General features: G+C 37.7%; 1 protein-coding gene across 1 annotated transcript in view; it reads right to left on the bottom strand.

Moving 5' to 3' along the window:
* Positions 1 to 312: 312 nt before the first annotated feature.
* Positions 313 to 12,465, bottom strand: part of CELSR3 (cadherin EGF LAG seven-pass G-type receptor 3) — a 790,626-nt gene continuing 778,473 nt past the window's right edge. The window contains exons 34-35 of the mRNA XM_085624365.1: positions 8,271 to 9,417; positions 313 to 7,087 (exon numbers count right to left, since the gene is read on the bottom strand). Coding sequence (XP_085480491.1) covers positions 7,060 to 7,087; positions 8,271 to 9,417 — 1,175 coding nt within the window. The 3' untranslated portion in view covers positions 313 to 7,059. The remainder of the gene's footprint in view (positions 7,088 to 8,270; positions 9,418 to 12,465) is intronic.

Raw genomic sequence — 12,465 nt, 5'->3', positions numbered from 1 at the left:
TAAAGATTTGCGAACCTAGGTAGTAACAGCCTTTGAGGAGTTCTGGTACCCATTCTGTGGCATATTCTTAAACTTAGTCTATAACCGAACCTATCTTAACCATCCTTTATAAAAATTCATATCATTTACTTATTGTATAGCCCATTGGTCAATTTAATTTGAGACCTGCATGCTATTTAAATCTGGTTTAATAAGTCAGTCTAATCAATTAAAATAGAATCAGTATTACATATATTTTTCAGAAAGTTAAATTCAAAAACATGACAAATGAGAAAAAAAACCTGAAAGTTTTTCTAGAATTTTATTGTCAAATCTGGTGCGTTCATTGTACAATTTTACATGGAGAGGAAAGGAACTCCTTTTACCAAATTAAAATGAAGAACATAAATGTTGTCTACATACTCTATCCCACAGTACTACAATCATCCCTCCGCAGACTGATAAACTAACTAAATCCTCAAGGCAAGGCAGAGGCCCGAGCCCTCTGCTTCCCACTTCTAGGTACATTCTGAACTTCGAGTCAGTGCTGTCAGTGTCAAGTGAACATTCATCGAAAATGTCAGTCCCCAGTAAAGTCATGCAAACAAACTAGTAGGGGCAGATGTACTAAATATCAATAATTTCCCCATCTTAGTTATCATATCAGCTGTACGAAACTGGAAACAATGGGGAAAGCAAAACATACTGGTGCATTTGTTATGGGTATGACTCACTCTTAGGTTTACATCATTTGGTCCATCATATTTCTTCTTCTATCCTTTTTGGCACATTTGTTAAAAAAAAATAAAAAAATTCAGTGGTCCAACGTTTGGCAGTTATGTGTATCAAAAGAATAAGGCTAGCACTGAACTGTAAAGAGCAGGGCTTTAGACTTTTCAACAAAACACAAATTGTAACGTGTGCAACATGGCCCGTGTTTTAGGACAAACTTTGTCATTGATCAAGTTTAGACTTGGGCAGGATTCACCAAAGGTTGAAACTTGCTTTCATTACTTTTGGAGCATAGGAGTGAGCAATCTACCTGACTGAGCTTATTGTTAGGATTGTAAAATTGCTGTATTTTAATATTCACATTTAACAGGCCATTCAGTTGAGGTTAGATAATACTTTTTGAAGTGACAAAATATTGATGTGAAGTAGATAAAAAAGCCCCTCATATTGAATGGCTGAGTAATTTGTGAAAAAAGCCTTGATATGACAACAGGAAAAAATACAAAATCAACCTGTGACAGTATGGGCTACAGGTAGGATTAGGAGATTCTGAATTATGAAACAGAAACCACATTTATACAGCTTGGGATAGCAAAATGAAAATAAACTATTTGAAGCAAAAGATGAGTTTGTCCTAAAAAGTCAAGCGTTTACACTGTATGAATTCAACACGTCAGCGATATAATGATGCTGTTAGTTCTGAAAATGAAAGCAATGTATATAATACATTAGATATATTACATATAATATAATATATGTAAGACAATATAGACACAGTAAATGTACTTATGCATTCAACTGATTTCAGCAAAGACATTAATCACAAATTTGTTAGTGAGTTTGTTGTTTCAGTTGTACGTGGAATTCTGTTTATTGTACTGAAGAATACTTTAACACACAACCAAAATGGTAATATTGTTTTGGCCTCATATTTTTCAGATATCACGCTCACTGCAATGTGATATTTTAAAAAGTAGGATTCATCCCCAAAAAATGATAACGTTTCGGTTTGTTATTATCTGGATTTTCCATTTATACAGCTTTTTGGAGTTAAACATGAACACTTTTTAATTTTACCCATACACATTATAGCTGAGGCATCTCTCGAGCTATATTAATGTTGTGTTTATACATAAGCGGTATTGAGCATTTAACACAACATTAACTCTTGTACAAAATGTCAATGGAAGGAATAACTCAGTAGGCATAATTTCAGAAATATCAATTTCAAATAAAAATATTAAATTTGCATTAAAACTTAGATATAACATTACTACTTATTTTAGAGACAAGTTTAACGCTGTTTCAATTTTTCCAGATATTAGACCAAACTCATTTTGGTAGCAACTAAAACATGGTTTTCTTGTGGACTTGAAAACTGTTTCATTGATCAAGCGATATGTCATTTGTATTGAATTTGAGGACAGTTATTTCTTTCTGTTAAACCATGTCTTATCTAAAGAGAGAGTGAGCCATTAACAACACTGTATAATGGATAAGTGTCTACAAAATATCCATGTGTTGTTTAGAAAACATAATAGGGCATTAAAAAAATCTAGAAACATCTAGAAAGATGTTTGTAAACTGTTTGTAAACTATTTGATTCAGACACTTTTTAAGTTGACAACACATTTTTCCAGATAAGCCCTGCTGCCTTAAGAAAATGAATGCGTTTAAATTTACTTTTGCAGCTGTAAAACCAGCTCCAGTCAATAATACCCTTTGCATCCAAATGCCATCTGCCAACACACCATCTGTACTATTGGTTAAACAAAATCGAAAGTAAAAAAGACAAAACCCTCAATTCATTAAAGCAGCATTTTGTCAGTTAAATAATAAAATAATTATAAACAAGATAAACTTTAAAAACAAATAATGTATAAAAAGTATATAAAAAATAAATAAAAAATACTTTTGATACGTTGCAGTGGCATCTATCAAATCACATAACAAATCTGTGTGCAAATTAATCATATCATGAAAATAAATAAACAATTACATCAATATGAAAAACAGTAGATATTAGTCAATTTCTATATACAAAATGGAAAAAGTATGTTAACAATTGCATTTTCATAAAGAATTGTGGAGCTTAAAACATAACTCTTGGAATATCAAACATAAATGTCAGCATTTTAAAATTGGCACCAATAATATTTTTCATGGTTTGCATTTTACAAGTAAACAGTGATATCTTTACAGTCAAATATTTTGCTATGCTGAAAAAAAGTCAATGTTGTAAACATGTTGCCCATTGTAGACTCCAAGTTTGACACTTCTCACCCAGTTTCATTCTGGGTCAGCTGTACATTAAAATGTACCTGGTATTCAACACATCTTTTTAGATAATCAAGGCCGAAAGGTTGAGGTATCCTCGTAAGTAAGTATATTATCCCACCATCTTTTTTACCTCTATTATTTAACAGACAAGTGGAAAAATACATTCATTTCTAATGTGCCTTACATTGGAATTGGCAAAATGTGTAATTAACATTAAAATGCCTCATATTAAAACTACTCTTAAATGTAGACGTTAATGTAGCAATTTACATTTCACTCACAGATGTTACTGATGCAGTCACATACGTATTTGAAGCATTAATTAATTCACAATTGTGAGAGTTTTGTACACAAACAGTGAAGGTGTCGCCAGGAAAACTGTTTCTAGAAAGAATTGGAAAATAAATCAATTTGCAGGGCTTGACACATATAACAAGTAGCCAGTGGAGGAACCTTTATGAACCCATCCTGTAGAAATGATGTGATTTTACACAAGCCTTTGACGTGGGGTGTTTGTCCAGCTTGTCCATAAAAGAACTAGTAATAGAAAGTACTATATAATGATAGGTAAAGAATGATTTAGATTCGATATAATTTCCATACAACCATGTATGGGGAGCATCTATTTTTACCAATGTGGTCTAAATATATTTGCTGCTTCTGGGTCATGACGGGCACGCAACATGTTTACTGAAGATTAATACCTAGGGCTTTAGTGAGCATACTGCAACATTTTGTAGAAACAGGTTATACATAGAGCAATCTGATAGCTGGATAGATTCTGCTAGTGTGTGTGCATGCACTGGGTCTGAAGGTATACTTTGACACTTGGCCTATTTGTACCTTATAACATTCACAACATCTTTCCAGAACTTTCCAAGGATTGTTTGGTGCTCATTGTTTTTCACCTTACTAATAAATACTGTTTGTTCAACCATCAGTATCTTCTGCCATGAATTATACAACTGACACATCCAGAAGAATATCTATAAATGATGGTAAATTTACTATAGTCATTACTATACTATTACACATTGAGGAGTCTTTGTTTTAGGAGACACTGTCTAATATTTTTTGGTATCACTGTCCAGTACTAAATTATTTGTCAGTGGTGAACAATAAGGAAGGTTTGAAGTTCAAATGTACAGAAAACATAAATCAAGACAGAATCAATCCCATTTAAGCTCTGTGAAGAATGTAAATTATTTTTCAATTATTTGGAATTGTCAGCTGTAATACACAGAATAAAATACAGCATAAAGGATGTTTCTCGGTTGTAAAAGAGACATAATACAAAACAACAATTGTCAATGTTACTACATCCTCATTTGGTATATCACAGACGTAAAATGTTTGTGGCCTAAAGTATGACTACATTTTTCTTACCTAATCTCACCTGTTAAAAAATCTTCTTATCAAATTCTCTTTTTGTGGGTGCATGATATAAGAATCTTTAAAGTGTACTGGGCACAAATGAGTTCACTGTTTTTTTGTAGTGGAATGTGCCCACAGTTCTATGCTGTATATACTAGAGAGGTGTCAATACTCAAATCTTCACTGGAGGCAGATTGGTAAAAAGTGGGCACTTCATCACTTCTGATTTCCAATGAGGTTACACAATATTTTAAAAGGCAATATTTTATAACAAGGGGGTTGTTTTAAGTTGGAAACTGCCATCACTATGCCTAAATCAGTCAAAGGACTCCTTCGCAGAAATCAGCATCAAAATTAAGGATGTTCAGGTGACCCTTGGGAGAAATAACAAGTAAGGTTATTTTTGCATTGCCAAGCGCACTCAGGATAGTTAAAACACGCTGCTGATGAATACTGTAAGAGGGATTAAGGCTAAACAACAGCATTGACACTAACAGTTTAGTTTTAGAGGTATGTTTGTTGAAAAATGCATTTGATCAGAAGAAGTACTTGGCACATGGTGTATTCCATTTTAGTTTACTTGTAGTGTTATTTCTGCATTTCTGAGGACACATATGGATTCCCCTAACCTAATGTTAGGGTCTGAAACAGGATTGGTACAACGAATGCCCTAGACAAAATTACATTTTGCTGCTCCTTAGCAACAGAACCATATGTAATGCATTTTAGCAAAAATGCAGCGCTCCCTTGGAGGTGGAAAGCCTAAGGCACACTGCCTCGTATTGCCTCACAATAATGCTGATCATATTGAGAAACATATAAACAATTCATGCTATCTGACCCACTTAAATGTGTTATTTCCTCTCACCGTATGTGTGCAATTCCGGGGTTGCAGTTACTGTATATCTTGTGAGGCAATGTTACTATTTTTAAATGAAGGATTGTATTACTTTTCTTTTTGCATTTGAACCCTTTTATGCCCTTTTTAAAAAACAATCTGTTTCTGGCATATCAATAGGAACCTGAATCTATAGTTATCTGATCCCAAATTTCCTCGTTTTAATGTATGCTATCACACAGCACAAGTGACTGGGTGCAGCAGCCCCTCACAGAAACATGGCTTTTACCCCTTTATTCATGCCAACTAAACAGGTTTTAAGTGCATGTTTGGGTCCATGTGACTGGCTGAGCATAAATAAATGTAATGGCACCACCTCCACCCGTGGAACTGTTACCTTCTAATAGCAACATTCCCCAGGTGAAGAAGCCAACAGAGAGAAGAGGTAGAGGCTGAACGCCAGGTGTGCAGGTACACTGTCCAACAAATGAACATAGGTTAATAATATCCATCATTAGTAAGTGTAAATGAGTAAAAAACATATGTGTTTGTTATTTGATTTTTAATTAGAAGTGATGCCCACTAAAGCCCTTGTCATTAGAGAAAGTTGAACAACACAGTCATCAGGGAATGTAGTTATAAGAAGCCATAACCACATGCATAAGGGAAGTTAGGGACTCACAAGTCAACGCCTTTGCATGTCGTACAGTTCAGGGATGTCTGTGACCTGTAAATGCTACACACAATTACAACATAAATGTGACCCCTGAACTTTAGGCTGCACAAGGAATGGCGACATGCGATTCTGAACACCATTTCTTGTAACATGTATATAGATAGTTGCTGGGCAAGTGCTGCGGTCCAGAACCCTCTGTGGTATGTTTATTAAATAAAGGACCAGTGTTCAGTCTATAAAAAGCAGGGGTTGATAAGCCTATGTCTGATACATGGTATGATAATATTAGTATTATAAAAACAAGAACAGGAACTACAATGAATGGCTCCTTGAAAAAACTGTAACTATGATAAAGCCCTCTCTGGATGATCCAGAACAAGGCTATAGTACTTGTGCCCAATAGTAATACCTTTAGAAACATCATGACTGTATCTTAAGAAGACTCTCAACACTCGTCTCACAGACAAAGTGTCTTGCCAAGAATATACCATTCCAAAACACACAATGAGACAAAACACAGGTAGAGAAAGCAGAATGTAACTCGGCACATGGCACACTGCATCTTTGAAAGTGAACAATAACGCGACCTGTATGCTCATTGATCATTGAAAAAGCATAGAAAATGTTCCCATTTGCACCCCTCCCTTGTCGGCCCGTCTCCTGTTACTTCCGATCACATGACCTTGCTTTTCCACTTAACAGTATTGGCGTCACCATGATATTGACACAAACTTGGTAAAAATAATGATAGAAATCTTTTATCTCTGATTACAAAGATACAAAATGTATAAAAAAGTTTGCTCGGATTGTGTTCCCTCCCAGCTCTGTTGAGCGTTTCACTAAGGAAGCTTCAGTTGTGGATATGTACTCTGTCGGCGAGACCAGCCTCAGCAGTTTGTTGCAGCAGTCTTCAGATCGCACCTCTGGGCATTTATTTCCAGGTCAGAGGTCGGAACTGCGGGGTTTGTTGCTAGCGGAAGTTGCCAAGACCTATTCCCTTCCATGGTCAGCTCAACAAGCGTTGCACTGAATGTAGCCAATGCCTAGTTTGTTTTGTGAGCCTGAATCCTTTGGATTTTAATTCAAGTCTACGAGCCTGAGGACCCAAGACCACTGTTGGCAACTGTCCCAGCAGAAGATCGCAAACACTTGCTTTCTTTGCACAAACATGTGTGGTGCTTCAGGATTGCCCCTCACTTCTCACAACTCTGTATTAGAAAAAAGGAAATTAGTGCACTGTCTTTGTATTCTCTAATTAAATTCACTATAAGGAAAATGGTACAATAGACTTATCCACTTGGCCATACACATGAAATTATCAGTGACACTGTAAACAGTAATACAAACAGTCTGGCTACACTTCCCTCGATCATCCACTTAGAAGACAAGCACACAGCAAATAACTTGAATATAAAATGCATACACACCCCACTTTTCTGTAGGAGACATCTCCACTAACCCAGTAAGGCTAGTAAGCTGTGACTGATATGAATGTTATGTCTACTGCGAACAACCATATGGCACAAATGGCCGGGTTAAAGAAGGTAAAACCTCCTTAAGCTCACAAAAATAATGAATGTATGAACAAACGACCTAAGGGACAACCAAAGACAAGCAATTTCAGTGGAGGCAAAAAATGTAGGGGCAAACAGAGCTTAGTCATGGACCTAGAACCATCATGTTAACTAGGATCAAGCTCCAGTAGCCTATTTCAGGTTGCTGGAGGAAGGAGGGATAGATGTTAAAGGTAAGGGTAATTGTGGAATGTCCAGATTGGAGGAGCAACAGATGGAGTAGCGGGTGTATGGGTATAAAAGACAATTGCGTTGGAAATAGTGCAAAGAGATAAGGCACTCTGTTAAAAAACATAACATCTGGTTTGATATTTCAAAGTAGTTACAGTTAAGACAGCATTCCCTCATCATTGCAGTATCACCAAGACACTTGTTTTTTGTAGTTATAAAATGTGGGATAGCTTAGAAGTACAGACTTTCTTGCTTATGCTGGTTGAGCCCTGTTTTAATGTTCATTGACCAAACAGAGTTACTACATTACCCATAGTTTATCTATGCTCAACAATAGATGGAGAAGGCAGAAGAACTCTCTGTTGAGAAGTAGCTCGAGAGATACCCTGAGTTTTCAAGACAACCTGCTATACAATGTGGGCAAACTACAGGCTTACCAAGTTTTTCAATAAACAGACATGGCATTTCCATTGGATAAAGATAAAACATATAAAATAAATGCATTTTATAATAAGTAAACTAGCCATGATTTCACTGGATTTAGGGCATTCTAGCATTCATTGTGCAAATCGGCAAATAATGCTGGGTAGTTATTCAGTACTTACTCAGAGTCTGGGGACAATTTAGAGATGCATTCTATACTTACTCTGAGTCTGGAGACAATTCGGAGATGCTGTGTGACGTGGCAGAATGGGGTGTTGAGGGACACAGCACGGAGGGAGTTGAGTTCTGCACTGCAGAGGGGGTGGTCGTAGTCTGTGGGGCAGAAGGAGTAGTGGACGACTGCACAGAGGAAAGTACTGAGGAATTAAATGAGGCAAGGATAGATGAAAGGATATCTAGTTGCTCAGTTGACGGATGTCGACTGGAAATAGCTTCTAGGTTTTCTCTAGAAGGGTGTCTTTTAGAAAGAGTTTCAAAATTGTCTCTAGAGGGAAGTCGTCTGGGGAGAAGTTCTAGATTTTCTCTAGATGGCTGCCGCTGCAACAGTTGGTCCAGATTTTCTCTTGATGGAAGAGTACTAGGCACTGTATCCAGATGTTCTCTGGAATTAGATCTTCTAGACAAAAAATCCAGCTGCTCTCTTGAATTTTGCCTAACAGATGCTAGTTGATCTCTTGAAGGCTGTCTTCTTGAAAGCAGGTCTGTTGGTTCTCTAGAAGTCTGTTGATTTGGTGAAGTGTCCATTCGGTCTCTAGATATTTGCTGGTTTGGCAAATTATTTGACCATTCTCTGGGCACCTCTCTGGCTTGACCACAGTCTATGTGTTCTTTTGATCCATATCGGCTCTGCAGAGAATCAAAATGGTCTCTGGAACCCTGCCTCCTTGATAGTGAATTCATTTTATCATTTACGATACTAGACATTTCAAGATTTTCTCTAGAGCCATGCCTGCTTGGTATACTTTCTAAATGTTCTCTAGAGCCATGCCTGCTTGGAATACTGTTAAGCTGCTCCCTTGACCCATGTCTAGTTGGTATGGAGTCCAAATGCTCCCTGGACCCGTGCCTGCTGGGTACTGTTTCAAGAAGTTCTCTGGAGTTATTCCGACTGATCTGTTCCTTGGACATCTGTCTTCTCATCAGCATGTCAAGCTGCTCACGGGATGAGTACCGGCTGGTTGGTTGAGAGAGGCTCCCAGCCCCTGAATACATCCTGCCATATGAGGCTGCAGGAACTGCTCTGTGACCGAGCGTGGAAGTCTTGTACCACGATAACTCATTAGTCATCCGGCCCATAGATGACAAGCCTTGCAGAGTGGGTGGATACTGAAGACGGTTTTTCAAAATCCCTGCATTAGAAAACAAAGGTTATTTCTATATAAATATTAACATTAAGGTTTATAGGAGACAAAAAGTGACATAACCCTGGATTACATAACCCATGTGTGTTGAGTTTAATGGTGTCCTAGAGGCGAGGAGAGGGTTAGAAAGACCACATCTATAAGGAATTACAGATAAAAGTTTCAAACAAGCGTACTCAGATTATGCATATAGCCACACAGTCATTGTAATTCTGAATATAAAAAGGAAAAGCTAAACAGAATTTTCAATGAACTTCTTAAAATATTAATTCCAAATACATGAGTTCTTCTATAATATTTTTGCAGTTCACAAAGCTACAACACGTTTATGAAGGTTGTAGCGATGTTTGCAAAAAATATATTCACATAAAATACATTTACATGCAACTAATAGCCTTAAAATCTGACATGGACCCACTTCCACCTAAATTAGACAGCCCAGACCTAACATAAACCCAAATAAATTATGCTCAAGAGGTGCAGATACTGCAGGAAGGTGCAACAACCTGTGCAGGTTAAAGCATGCCCTAGACCGACCTATCCTACCGTCCTCCTGCTTGCAAGGTGGGAAACAAATTGAAGCTATATAACTCCAGTTTCATGCCATGGACTCATATACTTCTGAACTACTCTCCTGCCATTGAGGAGGAAATAGTTGATACTTTCTCCTGCAGTCATTCATAACATTCTACAGGGCAAGCCAGTATTAAGACAGACCCAAGGTTTCTGCCCATGACGGTAGCAGATTTCAGTTCCCTGACTTTTCACCCTGGGACATTCACAGGTTCGTGTGTTCGCATAATAGCATTAAAGAAAATTCTGCCCAGTCCCCTAGTTCTTCACCCTCCATTTACTTGTAATTTTTCAGAGCTTTTTCCACTAACTCTTTACTGTTTTCGTGGAAGAATGACAAGGTATCCTGGGATTGTGAAAAGGTGCAAGATGAAACTCGGATATGAAGCGTCTTTGGGGTCAGAACACCAGATTGGAGTGGATGGCACAGGACTCTGTTCCATGATGAATGGATGTTTCTTTTGATCACGGCACTTCTTAGCTTAATACATGTTGTGAAAACCAATACTCTGGTCTGGGAACAGATCTTCAAGCGTTTGCATTATATTATTACTCTCACTCATTGCCAAAAATCTGTTGGATGAGGGGTAATTGATTCTAAACTATATTTCTAACTAGGATCTTCTGACGGGTAACTGACCGATTTGGTAGGATACTGATGCATTATTTGATGTCGGAAAGATTTCAACTTGATCATTTACTATGTTTTATTTCAAACTTATGGTTGAAATTCGTCTTGATCACCCTGAAGAAGTGATCAGGATTAAACAAGTGCTGTATCGGTAATGCCTACTGCATCTATGGAACATTGTCCAGTTTTGCTGTGACTCCTTAGCTGGGTAATCTTATAAAATTTCAAGACATTTCATAACCTGTGTCTTTCTCCTCTTGTGCACAACAATATCAGTCAATGATCACAATCATTTATTTTTAATCTGGGCTCGTTTTATGTATGTCAAGTCTGATGTTATCTACTTGTGGTGGTGCATTATAAGTGTCATTTTGCATTTAAAGTAAAACAATGTATTTACTTTTTCTAAATGCATGTACATCATTCCTTATTCGTATTTGTTGTGTGCTCCAGACAATTTGTGATTTGCACGTGAAAATGTGTTCGGCCTCTGCGGTCCGACTCTCTGTTGTGATGTATTTTTTATTTTAATTTAATTTTTATCTTTCTGTATTAACAGAAGGGCCTGCCTCGGTGTCTAATCATAGAGTGCAGATCAAATGAGAACATTATGCTGTGGTGGAACGCAGCAAAACACTGTATATAGCCTGCCAAAAAGCAGCATTGCCTTTTTCATTGCATCAAAATACTCATAAAGCTAAAAAGGTTTAGAGATATTTTACACAGCAAATAATGTCTTTTGTAGCCTACGGCCATTTTCAACAACAGGACAAACCATTTCAGAGTAAGGCATAGCCAGATGTATTGTCAAGGTATGTTTTTGAAAGGTGAACAAGACCTTGCCTGGAGGAGACACGGCGTGGCTAGGCATGGTATTAACGTATCTCTCCAAAGCTATACAAGGCAGCAAATTGGAAGACACCCACATGTTGTGAGGCACTACTGCTTTGATACTAGGGCAAGAGTGAAGTTGCAGGCTACGCTGAAGACACCTTTGCTGAATCCATATGTTCCCAGCTTGCCAGGTAATCACTGCGTTGCCTTTGACAGGCAGCGCCTCATGACGGTCCATCACATCTGTCATTTGTTAGCACAATGGCCATCTCTAGTATTTCAGTCAGCATGTGTGAGTGTGTGGGGCATCTTTACCCATTTCCGCTTGCTCTGTATGTCTTGTAAGGGAGGAAGAAGAGTACTAGGGCATTCCACGGGAGCTTTGAATTCTGAGGATAGTACTTGTTGGAAGAATCTGGCACCAAGAAGCCAATGTATGATATGTTGTGGTTGTTTCCACAGAGAAAGGCCATATCAGTTCAGAAACTTTCAACCCTTTATCCTTTAGTAGATAGCACATCAATATTCTCCTTTTTCGATCCATGTGTAAGGGGAGCCCTTCTCTGTCCAATGCCAAAAAGTAGCCTCCTCTCTTTAGATTTTGGTTGAAGAAGGCTGACAGATGTCCAATCCTGGGGTCCCTAAAGGTACAAGCAAAGCAACAAAATACATTCTAAATGCAGGTTATCTGCAAAGATGTTTTAGGCCACAAGTCCTGCAGGGTTTAAATAGAGGAGTTTTTATCTTATCAGAAGGCTCCCCCATTGTCAGAGTGAGCTTTGAATGCATATTAGATTTGACATTCCTCCTGGTCCAGGTGCAGCTGAGAAGAGAGACCAGTAATGCAACAACTGGGTGAGGGAAGCATAGCAGAAAGAAAGCTATGAAAGAGAAAGTCTTATCAATAATAGATGCAATGCCAACATGTTGTATCAGTTTACATCTTTACATTCTGAGACAAGCACCTGTAATAGCAGAGTTTAGTCGGGATTCCCCTA

This window comes from Triturus cristatus, chromosome 9, assembly GCF_964204655.1.
Source record: "Triturus cristatus chromosome 9, aTriCri1.1, whole genome shotgun sequence".
In the NCBI taxonomy this organism is placed as follows: Eukaryota; Metazoa; Chordata; class Amphibia; order Caudata; family Salamandridae; genus Triturus; species Triturus cristatus.
The sequence above is the reverse complement of the archived record's forward strand: the minus strand, read 5'-3'. Positions and strand labels throughout refer to the sequence as shown.